At 44.2% G+C, this 14748-nt stretch overlaps 2 protein-coding genes across 4 annotated transcripts; both read left to right on the plus strand.

Annotated features, from left to right (window-relative positions):
- The first annotated feature begins 496 nt into the window (after positions 1-496).
- Positions 497-10378, plus strand: Rpp14 (ribonuclease P/MRP subunit p14). Of its 3 annotated transcripts, none has more exons than XM_017800136.2 (6): positions 497-689; positions 4963-5058; positions 5395-5479; positions 9081-9157; positions 9585-9663; positions 10261-10378. In XM_017800136.2, exons 2-6 carry the CDS (start codon positions 4982-4984, stop codon positions 10315-10317), a joined length of 375 nt encoding a protein of 124 aa, XP_017655625.1. In that variant the 5' UTR covers positions 497-689; positions 4963-4981; the 3' UTR covers positions 10318-10378. The 3 variants fall into 3 exon arrangements, with proteins under 3 accessions (XP_017655625.1, XP_017655626.1, XP_029423244.1); XM_017800137.2 differs by lacking the exon at positions 497-689 and adding an exon at positions 696-848; XM_029567384.1 differs by lacking the exon at positions 497-689 and adding an exon at positions 895-1311.
- A 4-nt stretch (positions 10379-10382) lies between these two features.
- Positions 10383-11985, plus strand: Htd2 (hydroxyacyl-thioester dehydratase type 2). The gene has a single exon (XM_029567383.1). It carries the CDS (start codon positions 10413-10415, stop codon positions 10935-10937), a length of 525 nt encoding a protein of 174 aa, XP_029423243.1. The 5' UTR covers positions 10383-10412; the 3' UTR covers positions 10938-11985.
- The last annotated feature ends 2763 nt before the right edge of the window (positions 11986-14748 follow it).

Here is a 14748-nt window from a genome sequence, read left to right on the forward strand (position 1 = left end):
GTCCAGAGTTCCCAGCATCCAGAATAGTACCTAGCACATAGTAGGCACTGAATACGTACTTGGTGAGTAAAGGCAGATATGAAATGACCAGCATTTGGAAATAGGATCAGGTGGATCTTTCCACGTCAACACGGAAAATCTACTGTGTGCTGAGAGCCACCAAGGGACACTGCAGGTCAATCTTGGACTTGCTTGACACAGATGTTCAGGAGACGCTAAGGCTGGGATGTGGCTTAGTGGCAGAGCATTTGCCTAGCATGGACGAGGCTGTGGTTTTGAGCTCTAGCGCTGAGAAAAGAAATAAAAACACAAAAAGATCCGGAAGAGGAGATGCTTGGTATAAATTCGTTTAAGAATGGACGCATGAAATCAATGACCTTGAAGGCTGTCCAGGGTGGAGGCCGCAAACGCACATCCGGAGAGTGGGCGCTAGAGGGCGCAGAGCGCCGAGGGCCTCAGCCCCTCCGGAGTTACAGAGGCGGAGTTGTAGAGCGGGCGCAGTGCAGTGACGTCACTTCCGCATGCGCGGCTGTCGTTTGCAGGGCGGGTCTGGACCGGAGTTTCTCAGCCGGCTGAGTAGGAGTTTCGAGCCTTGAGATATTCTTGAAGCGCGGGGAGGTCAGGGGCGCGGCTGTTTCCAGAGAGCCGCCTACGTCTGCCGCGCTGGGGCGGCCTGCCACGCGCGCCAGGTGCGCATGCGCAAGGCGGGGTGGCGGCGTGGGGCCACTGACCTGGCTGAGGACCGTCACTCCGTTCGGTCCTGTGTGGCCTGCGGTCCCGGTCGCCAAGAACCGATCGGACCGTGTGCAGGGCTCACTGCCGTCGAGGTGGCGCCGAGTAGATGGAGGGTAATAGAGAAAGGCTAAAAACTCAACTGTTGCAGCGGGGTCTTGAGCTTCTTAAATGATTGCAGTTCCAGAGTCTTATACGTTGCACGCCGACATCGTGCACCCCTGTCTCGGGGTGGACGTATTGTGGGAGGCAGGAGAGGGAAGTAGGAATAAAGAATAAGTGAATTCTGCAGTTATGTTAGAAAGTGGTAAATGCTAGGCGGAAGTAGAGCAGGGACTGAGAGGTACCGTAACAGGATGCGCACTGGGCCGCCTTGAGCCAGAGTACGCAAGCTAGATAGAGTGATCCTGGTGGCCACCTGGAGGAAGGGCATGTGCCGGGAAGGGAGAGTGAGTTCCCGAAGTGGAAAGAGCCCAGATGTCGGCGTGAGACTTGTATGTGAGAAAGACCTGAGGGACCTGCTTGAGGAGGATTGACTCTAAGGAATGGCAGGACATGCGATCAGACTAGTGCGATCCGGTAGGGATTTGCAGGCCACTGGAAGGACGTCGACCTTACTCTAGATAAAATGGGAAGTCTTGCAGAGTTTGATCAGGATGCTGATGTGGCTTACTGGCGTCTGTATAGATTATTGGGAGGCTTTCGAGCGGAAACCGAAGTAGGAGACATTTGCCAATAAGATGTTTGTGAATATCCCTGTAATTACTAAAAAGGGTAGCTTAAAAACCAACCCCCAGAGGATTTATTTACTTTTATATTTATGAGTGTTTTGCCTGTCTGTAGGTGCACCCGTGCATGTAGTGCTGGCAGAAGCCAGAAGAGGGCACTGGATTTTCCAGGAACTGGAGTTAACAGATGTTTGTTAACCACCATGTGGATGCTGGGAACTCAACCTGAGCCCTTTGTGAGAGCAGCCAGTGCTGATAACTGCTGAGTCATGTTTTCACTACCATGTTCCTTCTTAATTGTGGTGGCTTAAGCCTTGGCAATGCATCCATCAAGTAGGCAGCTGGCAAAGCCTTAAACATCTGCCCCGTGCCAGGTGGTGAATGAATGAAGTAGATGAAGTTCCTGTTCTTGCTAGTTCTAGTAGAGATGGTGGCTGGGCCAGGGAAAGGAGCATCAAAATTGTTGCTGGTGTCCTGAAGCCAAAGATACACCTGTGAGCCCACAAGCCTCCTGTACCCTATTCCCTCCGTCGTACATTCAGTGGGACACAGAAAGGAGGGATGGTTGTTGAGTGGGTGGGTGGATGTAGCTCCTTGAGTCCGTCTTTTTCCTGGAGGGGAGAGTGGTTGGAACTGGGTCTGGTCCAGAGAGCTTTTGAAAATGTTCCACAGCCATGTGACTTTGGGCAAGAAATACGTTTTCTTTGGGCCTCAGTTTCTTGGGCCCAGTGACAGAGATTACTTAATAAACAAACAACAGGGAGCAGGGTGTCGGCCTCCCAGGAGGAGACATTGGAATAGAAATGGGAGCGTCCAGGAGGAGAGTGAGGTAGAAGTAGAGCCAAGGAGAGGAATTGTTTGTAGGGGATCAGCACACTGGAAGCTCTGTGTGAATGTCATTGAATGTGGGGTGCTGTGGTGCTCACTTGTAATTCCAGCACTGGAGGCTGAGGCAGGAGGATCAAGAGTCAGAAGCCAGCCTGGGCTATATAGCAGGACCTTCAGTGCCCCCTTCCTTAAAAAAAGGAGGTGGGCATTGGAGTTCCTGTGTTAGTCTGTGCACTATTGCTAATAACATCACAGGCTGGGTAAATTATAAGCAAGTTTATTTGGGCTTATAGTTCAGGTGCAAACTCAAGGGGCTACATCTAGTGATGGGCTTCTTGCTAGCAGAGTCTCAGTACAGTGCAGAGCATTGCAGGACAAGAGGCAGGAAGCATGTGCGTCTGTGTCCTCTGGCCTCTTACAAAGCTACCGGGGTGATGACCTTATGTAATCCTAACTCCTTCCTGAAGGCCTCACTATGAACACCATGGTTGAATTAGGTCGGCACCCCCTTAATACCTCACTGAAGATTAAACTTGCGCATGAGTTTTTGTTTTTGTGTTTTGGCAGATCAATAGCACATTTAAACAATTCAAAGCACATTTAAAGGAGTGGGTACCCTTCTAGGAGCTCCTCTTTTCAAATTCCTTGCTGTTTAAGCTCAGTCCTTCATGGTGCTGCCAAATAACCCTACACAGAGCTGGTTCTGTGTACTGGAGTCCCCCTCACCCCCTTTCTTTTCTTTCTCCAGTACTGAAAGGAAGCCACACTCCACATTGGAATTTCTACTGGGGCTGATTAGCTGACTAGAAATGTCCATGGTTGTAGAGAGGTTGGAATGCTGCAGGTCCAGAGCCTAATTACAGTTTTTCTTGGGCTTATCTTTAGCTCCCTCAAACAAGCACTCCTTGTACATCTCTGTATCTGACCTAACATCTTAAGACTCAGGTGAAACTTGTGATGTATTAACCTAGCAGATCACTGTGTGTCCCCCCCCCCAAACAAAAAAGTATGTCATTAGACAGCATCTGAAACCTGTAGCAGAGGTTTCCAGCTTTGCTATAACTTGCCTACCTGATACTACCACCAATATATTTGAAAAGTATCTTGATTTATGACTTTCCTTGTTCTGTTACTATAAAAACTTCAGGAAATAGTTACCACTTGGAACATGGGATTTGGGGTAACCTAAATCTGTGTTCCAGGGTCATAGTTACTCATATTTGGCTCCAGAATAAACTGTCTCTCATCCCCTTTGAAGTGAGAGCTGTTTATTGCCATAGCACTAGACAAGCCCCCTGCCACTGAGCCATATCTGCAACTAGAGATCTGGTTTCTGGACTGAGAATAGCAACTTAGGGGAGAGGACAGCAAAAGGACCTCCCCTCCTGGTCTGTGTTGACAGTAAATGAAAAGGTAGCCTTCAGGTCCCAGGTTTTACTTCTTTATGTCTTTCCTTTGGATGATGGGTGGTCTTTCAGGAGTATAATCAGAATTGACTGGAATCAGGTTGCCCCTGGGCAGGTGTTATTATTGAGAATGATAGCTTTCACCCCATAAGATCATTTTGAAAACAAACTGATGCATGTGAAGCACTCCATGCATGTGAAGCTGGGTACTCAGGAAGTTAGCCAGGATTGCTACCAGGATTTAAGGAAGAATACAGTGATCTGGCATATTTAAAAATATAGGCGCATGAGGCTGGAGAGATGGCTCAGCAGTTAAGAGCACTGGCTGCTCTTGCAGAGGATCTGGGTTCAGTTTTCAACACCCAGATGGTAACTTACAGCAGCCTGTAACTCCGGTTCCAGGGGATCCAACAACCCTCTTCTGGCCTCTGTGGGCATTGCATGCATGGGTGTACCTACGTGCAAGCAAAACACTCATAAAAAATAAATGAATTTTAAAAATATAGGGACATGCTTGCCTGTCCTGCACCACATTCTAGATTTGATCCTCAGCATCCCACCAGCACCAAAATGCCCTTCTTTTGTATCCCTTGTTAGACCAGTCCACCTCCTTCCTAAAGAAACAAGGAAATTCCTTTGTATCTTCAAGGATAGCCATTGTCTGACTTTGTCTGACTAGAATTGGGAAAATTACTGAAATAGAGGTCTTTTGGGGGGGGGTCTTTTTGAGACAGGGTCTCCCTGTAGCCCCAGCTGTCCTGGATTCACCATGAACAGGCTGGGAAGTCACAGAGATCTGCCTGCGGAGTGCTGGGATTAAAGGCGTGCGCCACCACGCCTGGCTGTGAAATAGAGGTCTTTTTAAAAATCAAATAGGCTGGATGAGGTGGCATTCCAGCTGGTAATCCCAGCCTTCCCTAGAGAGGCAGGAGGGATCCGGAGTTCGAGGTCAGCCTTAATTACATCGAAAGTTTCACACCAGTATATCTCAGAAGAAAAGAAAGAAAAAAGAAGAGAAAAAAGTCGAATAGGCTAAATTCACATTAAGAATATGAAAAATAGCCAGGCGTGGTGGTGCATGCCTTTAATCCCAGCACTTGGGAGGCAGAGGCAGGTGGATCTCTGTGAGTTCAAGGCTAGCCTGGTCTACATAGTTCCAGGACAGCTGGGGCTACAGGGAGACCCTGTCTCAAAAAAAAAAAAGACCAAAAAAAAAAAGAAAAATAACTTGTGCCTTGGTAATTAGTAGCCCCTTTACCTTCCTATAGGTGATCTGCCTTGGAAAAGATGCCAGCTCCAGCCACTGCTTATGAGAGGGTAGTATACAAAAATCCCTCGGAGTACCACTACATGAAAGTCTGCCTGTAAGTTCAGTCTTCTAAGTTCTTTTTCAATTAATTTTCTTTTAAATTTTGTGTATATGGGTGTTCTACCTACATGTATGTAAGTGCACCCATGTCATGCAATGCCTGTGGAGGCCAGAGAGGGTGTTGGATTGCCTGGAATTGGAGTAATGGACAGTTGTTATATGCCATGTGGGTGCTGGGACATGAACCCAGGTCCTCTGCAAGAGCAACTAGTACTCTTAACTGCTGAGCTATCTCTCTAGCCCCCTCAGTTCTGTTTTAGATTACCTTTAAAATCAAAAACTGAAAAGCATGATATTTTATGGGTTTTTTTTTTTTTAATATTTTTTACAGGGAATTTCAAGAACATGGAGTTGGACTAAATGCAGCCCAGTTCAAACAGCTACTTGTTTCAGCCCTGAAGGACCTGTTTGGGGAGGTAGGAGTCACTTGGTAGATTAACATTCTCCAGGTCTTTGTAAGAAATACTGAAAAGAGACTAATAGTTCAGTGGTAGAAAGGTTGCCTACCCTGTGGCACATGCCTGTCATACCAGCAGCTGTGATTCCATCACTGGGAAGTGGAGGCAGGAGGTTAGGAGTTCAAGGAAAACCTCCACTACATATCCAGTTGGAAGTCAGCTTGAGCTACATGACACTCTGTTTAAAAAACAAAGAAAAAAGAGAAGAAACACTTTTTAAGAAATATAGAAATACCTTTTTTTTTTTTTTTTTTTTGGTTTTTTTTTTGAGACAAGGTCTCCCACCTGGCCTAGAATTCACTATGTAAACCAGGCTGGCCTGGAACTCACAGAGATCCTCCTGCCTCTGGCCTCCTCTGCCTCCCGAGTGGCAGGACTAAAGGCTTGCGCCACCATGCCCTGCAGCTTATCTCCCCCAAGGAGAGGAACCAGAAGAGAGACTAGATAATTTGTTTTCATTAAAATCTAAAAACAGTTTTTTTTTGGTCTTTTTGAGACAGTGTCTCCCTGTAGCCCTAGCTGACCCCTGGAACTCTATGTAGGCCAGGCTGACTTTGAACTCACAGAGATCTGCCTGCCTCTGCTTCCCAAGTGCTGGGGTTAAAGGTGTGCACCCCCATGCCTGGAAGAAATATCAAGAAATACCATTTTTTAAACTGAACCTGAAATTACTGAAGCCAACTTTCAGAAATGATGAATTCTAGTGGGTTTATTCTAATGTACCTTGTGTTTGACAAGGAACTTATTAGACCAGTGTTTTCTCTAGCATAATGCTATCAAACTATGGTCTAGTCAACCAGCAAACATTTATTGGCCATCTTGAAAACATAAGGGGTTCACCTGAAAACTAGCACCCCTTCCTTTAGTGAGAAAGTCTCATTATAAAACAATGTGAAGGGACTGGAGAGGTGGCCCAGCAGTTAAGAGCATGTACTGCTCTTCCAGAGAGCTTGAGTTGGTTCCCAGCAACCATACCAGGCTGCTCACAACCACTAGTAACTCCAGCTCCTGGGGGAGCCAGTGCCTCTGACTGCTGCAGGCACCTGCACTCACATGCATGTACTCACACACAGACACACACATATACACGTAATTTTTTTAATCTTTAAAAAAAATTTTTTAAAACAATGTGAGGGCCAGCAAGATATCTTAATTGGACCTAAGTTTGACTTCTGGGATTTACATGGTGGAGAGAACAGACACCTGCAAGTCATCTTCTGACCTCCACACACATGTGCATTGGTACATATATACATATACAAACATATGTAAATAAATGTAATAAAAATGTAAAACAATGTGAGCTGTGCTCAGTGATGTTGATTGACATTCTGACATTCTGAGGCAGCTTCTTATCCCATCACAGACCAGCACTTGGAGCAGCTTTGTCTTAGCATTCACTTAAGAAAAGCAGAGGTTTGGAAACTGGGGGGAAACAAAGGAGTCTCAGGAAATTATTTCCCGACTTATTTATTCTATTAAAGTTTGCCACATACCTTATCAGAAACTTAAACTTTACAAAGACTGTGTTAAGAAGGTAAAAAGATGAGTTAAAGTGGGGAGAAAAATTTGGGGACTATGTATCTGAGGAAGAAGTATTACCTAGAATATTATAAAGAATTCTGAAAACCCAGTTGGGACCCACATAGGGAAAGCCAGTTCCCTCAAGTTGTCCTCCATCCTCCACACACATGCCATGGCGTGCAGTTGTGTACATACATGTGCACGCACATACACACAGAGTAAATGAATATAAAATAAATTTTTTAAATCTACACATAAGGGGCTGGAGAGATGGCTCAGCAGTTGAGAGCACTGACTGCTCTTGCAGAGGACCGGGTTCGAGTCCCAGCACCCACATGTCGGCTACGAACCGTCCTCAACTCCAGTTCCAGGGGAATCCGACGCCCTCTTCTGACCTCTGCGGCACTGCACGACATGGGTGCACTCACAAACATGCAAACAATACACTCATACACATAAAATAAAAATAATAAATTTTTAAAAAACTTACAGATAAATGTTTATTGTGTCCTCACTTGTAATAACTAAAAGCTGAAAACATGGCAGTTGTCCTGTGTGTGAACTGTTCAGTGATAGTACTTTCGTGCCATGGAATACAGTCATCAGCATGAAGAGCAGTGATGACATGAATCTCCAGAAAAATAGGCTGAATGGAAAAGGCCAGCTCTAAATAACTTACAAGCTAGGTGATTCTGTGTATATAATGTGCTTGATCCAAGATAACCTGAAGAAAAATTAGTGGTTACCAAGGACTAGGGATGGGAGGCAGAGTGGATGTGGTGAAAAAGGACCATGTGAGGGAGTCTTGGGATACAGTTTTTTATCTTGGTTTACAAGAAGTCACTGATGTGGAAAAATTACATGGAACTGCGCATACATACAAATATAAATGCAAATATAACAGTAAAATTCTGGATTATATCAATACCCGTGGCTTTGATCCTATACCATGGTTATCAAGATACTGCTGTTGGGGGAGCCTGAGTGACAGTGCATGGAACTTCCCTGTAGATTGCCTTGCAATTGCCTGTAAGTCTTTACTTTTTCTAAATGGCAAGTATTTTTCTTTTGTTTTTTGCCTTACTATGTAGCTCTGGCTGGCCTGGAACTTGCTATGTAGACCAGGGTGGCCTCAAACTCACAGACTGCCTGCCTCTGAGTGCCAGGAGCAAAAATTTGTGCCACTATGCCCTGGAAAAAAAAAAATCCGCATTTTCTTTCTTTTTTTTTTCAGGGTCTGTGGGTTGTGGTTTTTTTGAGACAGGGTCTTACTGTGCACCCCTGGCTGACCTAGAACTCACAGAGATCCTCCTGCCTCAGCCTCTAGGATGTGGAATTAAAAGCATGTGGCACAGCACCTGGCTCTGTGCACTTTTCTGTGTGTCAGGTAAAATACCTGGTTTGGACATAACTGTAGGTAAGCAGACATGGTCTCTGTCTCATAGGCACATAGTCTTGATTCTTGCCGTAGGAAAACTTATTAGCAGAAGCTGAGAATTATGAAAGAGGAAGGTATGGGGTCTTGAATAAGAAAGCATAGCACCTGGGAGTGGTGGCCCAGCACTCGGGAGGCAGAGACAGGCAGATCTCTATGAGTTGTGAGTTCAAGTAGATCTTGGGAATAAGGGAAGGAACATTTTCTCCCATTTATTTGCTGAGTATGTGCATGTGTGCGTGCTTCTGGGCACGGAATGGAGGTAAGAGGACAACTTGCGGGAGTTGGTTCTCTCCTTCCACTATGTGGATCCTAGGGTTTACTCTTGGGATCAAGCTTAGGTCATCAGGCTTGCTTTACCCGGTGAACTGTCTCACCAGCCTGAGAATGAACATTTTAAACAAAGATTCAAAGGGTAAGGAGGGATCAACTTTGTGAAGAGAGATAGGAACATGCCAGACGGAGCTGTAAGCAGGCTCCTGAGAGTACTGGCACCATTAAATGAGATACTGGTCTTTGTGTGTGAAAAGCTCAGAAACAGAGCTTATTAGAGTCCAGAAGTAATGGTAATGGTCTGCTGATAGCATTATCCGCCCCTAGGTTGGTGCTGCCTTACCTGTGGACGTCCTAACCTATGAAGAGAAGACCTTGTCTGCTATCTTGAGAGTAAGCAGCAGGTATGTCAGGGAAGTGTTTCTAGAGCCACAGGGCGGGGATACTGTTGGAGCACAAAGCACAGGTGCTTGCTCCCAGGATAAGAGTTTGTGGTTGTGAATTCAGAGCCACTTTGAGGGGATTTAAACTGGGATGATTTGGGACTTCCTCCACCAGGGAGTTATTAACTGTAGACAGATCCAAACTTGTGATTTGAGTCAGCCAGATTCTCAGTTGACGGGTTATGATTTTAAAGTCAGAAATGTATGTTTCAGAAATATTCTTGGATTCATTTTGCTCTCTGCTTGTGGTATATTATGCTCTTCTAAGGGTTTTTTAAAATATTTAAATAAGACTTCTGGTAAAAATTTTCTAAACTATCATAAGCAAAAGTACTAGGGAAATATTGCAGGAGAAATCTTCATTTATGCTTTCTTGATCTTTATGCAGTGGTCTGGTCAAGCTGTGGAGCTCTTTGACCTTGTTAGGATCCTATAAAAACAAGAAGTGTGCCTTCCGAGTGATTCAGGTAAAGGCTTGTCCTTCACAATTCCAGTCAAGTTCAAGCACTGGAGCAACGGCTTTTTAAATGTGTATCTCAGTCTTGTTCTTGAATAAAGCTAATGTAGTTAACATCTAGCAAGGAAAACAAAGCACAATACACACATAAAAACCCCCAGGACTTTGTTGCTTCAAAATGTGAGACAAAGTCATTAGAGTTTAGATCTAATGGGAGATGCTTGGGGCTCAAACATGGAACCCCTGTGATCAGGCTTTATATTTAAAAGCTTACCCTTAGTGTATTACAGATCGGCATGCTTTTGCCAAGCCTATGATTACTTGTTTATAGTCAGTGCTGCCTCTTTTTTTTGGTCTTTTTGAGTCAGGGTCTCCCTGTAGCCCCAGCTGGTCTGGAACTCACTATGTAGACAGGGCTGGCCTCGAACTCACAGAGATCCACCTGCTTCTGCCACCTGAGTGCTGGGACCATGCCCAGCTCCAGGATGTGCTTTAAACTGCTTTTGCCCCAGTTTTGTGCTTCCTGTAAAACCCACGTTTCGGTGTTGCCCATTGTTTTGGTGCGTCTTCTCCCAGTATTGAGTTAGCCTTTCTCTTTCTCTCACAGGTGTCTCCATTTCTCCTTGCATTATCTGGCAATAGTAGGGAACTGGAATTGAATTGAATAGTCTTCAGTTTCAGAAACTTTGCTCTGCTCTCAGAAGTATTTTTTGGTGCCTATATAATTTGGAAACAAAAACAGGCCAGAAGCTCCTGTTGATGACATTTGAGGTGCTGAAGATGTTCCCTGTGATTTCCAGCCATCGGCTCTGGAGTAGACTTCAGAGGAGCCTCCGCCTAAACCATCTGGTGCCAACAGGGCAGCACTTTCAGCACTTGCACGTGAGAGTTGGAGATCGCGCTGAGCTCAGCAGAGCCTTCACACAACAAGATGTTGCTACCTTCTCAGAAATAACGGGAGATGTCAATCCTTTGCATTTAAGTGAAGAGTTTGCAAAACATACCAAATTTGGAAAGACAATTGTTCATGGAGTTTTGATCAGCGGACTTATTTCGGCCCTCCTAGGTACTAAAATGCCAGGGCCAGGCTGTGTATTTCTTTCCCAGGAAATTAAATTTCCAGCCCCTTTATATATTGGAGAAGTGGTTTTAGCATCTGCAGAAGTGAAGAAGCTGAAGCGGTTTGTTGCTGTTATTGCAGTGTCCTGTTCTGTGACAGAAAGTAGAAAGACAGTTATGAAGGGCTGGGTTAAAGTTATGGTCCCAGAATCTCCAATATCCTGAGATGCAAGTTGCAAGTTCAAACACCAGTGCTCTTGTTATCAAAGAGCATCTGGGAAAACTGGGCTGTTGCTCTTCATGAAGGAATGGCTGGTAGGCCCAGAAGCCATGTGAGAAGAGGCACAAGCAAAGGAGGTTGTATTCCAGTGTCCTCTTTCCAGTTTGGCTTCATGCCTTACCCAGACCAGTACATGCAGGAGTTCATCATCTGTGTAGGTTTTTTCAATTAAAAAAAAATTTTTTTTCAAAACATATATGTATATTTTAATTTCAGAATTTCAAACCTAGCTAGGTGTGTATTTGGTAACACCTACCTGTGTCTGTGTCAAGTAAGTTTCTTATTGCATGTATACTCCCAAGTGTTTGATTACTAAAGGCAATGGCAGAAGGTGGGTCATCTTTGAACACCTACTCTTTACTAGTACATATCTTAGACCCTTTTCTCAACTGTTTCTGGGCTAGTGTTTTAACTCCTTACTATTTACATCAAGATGTCAGCTTGCTCAGTTTCTGTGGACTTGCCTTTCAGGTGGTTTTTGCTGTTATCTGAGAAGGGTTTATGCAGAGCCTTGACTCGCTTGTGTAGACGCTGCCTCATAGAAGATGGTGATAGCATACTGTGCAGCGTTGTTGGAAAGAATAGAAACAGAGTTAATCACAAGGCCTGACCTGTAAATAATCACCACTATCTGGCCCTCTAACCCCCAAATAAGTGAGGGTAGGTAGGGGTTTTCCTGAGTTTAAAGCTGGCAAATCTACAGTTGAATAGGTCAATAGACCAGTCTTTCAGGATGTCAGTTAATCTGTTATATCTTAAATTTAGGATGGACTCCAGAATGCAGAGGCCCGATTTTAAGGATTCATATTCTTTTCTCCTTCCCTTGAGAATGTGGGTCTACCTAACATAAGAATGTGTTTTGGGGCTGGAGAGATGGCTCAGCAGTTAAGAGCACTGACTGCTCTTGCAGAGGACCCAGGTTCGATTCCCAGCACCCACATGGTGGCTACAAACCATCCTTAACTCCAGTTCCAGGGGAATCCGAAGTCCTCTTCTGACCTCTGAGGCATTGCTCTACACTGGTGCACTCACATACATGCAGACAATACATATAAAAATAATAAATAAAAAAAGAATGTGTGTGTCTAGAGACACTAACTTTACATGATAGGTCTTAACACAAATAACAGACTGTATGAACTCCATTGGGGGAGTTTATGGGAGGGGGCCAAAGGGGAAAGGGGTATAAAGATGATTTTCTGTATGAAATAGACAATTCAATAAAATTTTTTTTAATGTGTGTATATGTAATAAAAAGTATAAGGCAGACCATGGAGGTCAAGGTTTTAAGTTTGGGGGGAATTGGGAAATGTGCCTAATGCTCTAGTATTACATAATGAACCTCAACACATCTGTGCTCAGTAGGTTTAAATGGTAACTGATTGCCAGGTGTGGTGGCGCACACCTGTAGTCCTAGCACTCGGGAGACAGAGGCAGGTGGATCTCTGTGAGTTTAAGGCCAGCCTTGAAAGCAAGTTCTGGGCCAGCTGGAGCTACAGGGAGACCCTATCTCAAAAAGAGCAAAAAAATAAAAAATAAAATGGTAACTGACTATAGCTAGATGCTTTGATAGAAGGTAATGCAGAATGACATCATGATAATCACGTACCTATAATTCCAGTACTCAGGAGGATTGGGAATTTGAGGCCAGCCTGGGTTACATAGCAAGACTCAAAGCAAAACACAGGGCACATGTGATTGGCTCTTCCTGGAAAAGGGATATTTCTCCTGGTAAGTAACCAGATTTTTGTGTGCATGTACATGTGTATGCATGTAGAGGCCAAAGGTCACTTCAGGTGTCATTCCTCAGACATAGTTCACTTTGTGTACTATGTATTTGAATGTTTGCATGCATGTATGTATGTGCACCACATTCATACCTGGTACCTATGGAGGCCAAAAGGGCATTGGATCCCCTGGAACTGGAGTTAGTGCTAATTGTGAGCTGCCATGTGGGTGCTGAGAACCAAACCCAGATCCTCTGCAAGAGCAGCAGGTGCTCGAATTGTTGGCCATCTCTCTAACCCCGTACCTTGTGGTTTGAGATGGTCTCTGGCTGGCCTGGAGCTCACTGATTAGTGTAGGCTGGCTAGGTAGCAAGCTCCAGACATCCACCTGTCTGCCTCCCCGAGCGCTAGGGTGACAAGCATGAGCCTCTGTGCTTGGCTTTTTCTCGTATGGATTCTGGGGATTGAACTCAGGTCCTCATGGTTGGTTGCATGGCAAGCACTTTATCAACTGATCTGTCTTCTCAGTCTCAATAATCAGATTTTAATTTTTATAAAAATTTAACTCAGGAGCAATATTCAATTCAGGAATACTCGAATTATTTTAGTCACTAGGGGGCAGTCATGTGTCTAAAGTGAGTATTTTAAACCTGTTAAAAAGGTGAGAAGACAATGCCAGTCAGTGTCAGGAGCAGGGATACATTTCTCTGAGTCTCACAATAGGCAACGTTTTAGGCTGAGATAACCTGAGGAAGACTTAGTTATAACTAAATCATTAGACTTGCTAAAAATCATTAGAACATGCTAAAAACATGTTCTAACCATCAGAACAAAGTAGGGAACTTGAAGTCATCAATGCATGCTCCTGCAGAACTCATCCCCTGGGACTCCATAGCAGTCTTAAAGTGGGGATCTGTCTATGGAGTGTAATGTGGTCATTAATACTAGTAACTAGCACTTTTTACATTATTGATAAAAACAGATTTTCTGTATTCTATAATATCCTTGAAATAGTTTATGAAGTTAATGTTCCATTTTATTGACATGGAAACTGATGTTATGTAATTTGTCCAGAGTTATCAGCTAATGTGCAATAGAGCTAGGATTCAAATATGAGCCTTCCTAGCTCCAAAACCCCTCCTCTGTCACAGTTATCTTACAGTATTCTCATTCCAATAGTAGTATTTTATTACTTAGAACTGTTCTGTAGAATGCTTACATTCAGATTGTCCTTATAGTTGTACATTTCCCTATTCTGTAACTGTGGTTTCCACACTTACCCATTACCTGACCCTCAGCTTTTTTCTTTTTTAAACTTAAATAATGGTCTTGCCATATAACCTAGTTTGGCTTTGACCTCAAGATTTTCTGTTTCAGCCCCTAAGTGTTGGGACTATGGATATATACTACTGTGCTTGGCTACCTGTCCTTTTTCTAAATGACATTCAGAGCTTGTCTTCAGAGTACCGAAGGTATAAGGATCAGTCTAAAGATCAAAAGGTAGAGCAAGGCACTGTGGTTTATTCAGAGACTGAGGCAGGAGGCAGGGAAATCAAAGTTAGCCTGGGCTGTCTAATAGCAAGACCCTATCTCAACCCTCCTAAAAGGAAAGTTTTGTGCAGGCTAAATAGAGAGTAAAGGGACAGCACATTTGGTTAATTGCTGATTTTTACTGTGACTTCAAAAGTAGCTTTGCACCTAGAGCATTTTTAAAAAAATATTTATTATTTTTATTTTATGTGTGTGTGTATTGCCTACATGTATGTAAGTGCACCCGTGTCGTGCAGTGCCCACAGAGCACAGAAGAGGTTGTTGGATCCCCTGGAACTGGAGTTATGGACAATTGTTAGCTGCCATGTGGGTGCTGGGATTCGAACCCAGGTCTTCTGCAAGAACAGTGTTCTTAACCGCTGAGCCATCTCTCTAGCCCTGCATCTAGAGCATTTTCACATTATTAACAGTCACTGATAGTCATGATGTTTGGTCTCTGTTGACAGAAGTAGGCAAGAGGAATTGTCGTTTATCACTC

This window comes from Nannospalax galili, unplaced genomic scaffold (genome assembly GCF_000622305.1).
Source record: "Nannospalax galili isolate Female #2095 unplaced genomic scaffold, S.galili_v1.0 scaffold561, whole genome shotgun sequence".
NCBI classification, from domain to species: Eukaryota; Metazoa; Chordata; class Mammalia; order Rodentia; family Spalacidae; genus Nannospalax; species Nannospalax galili.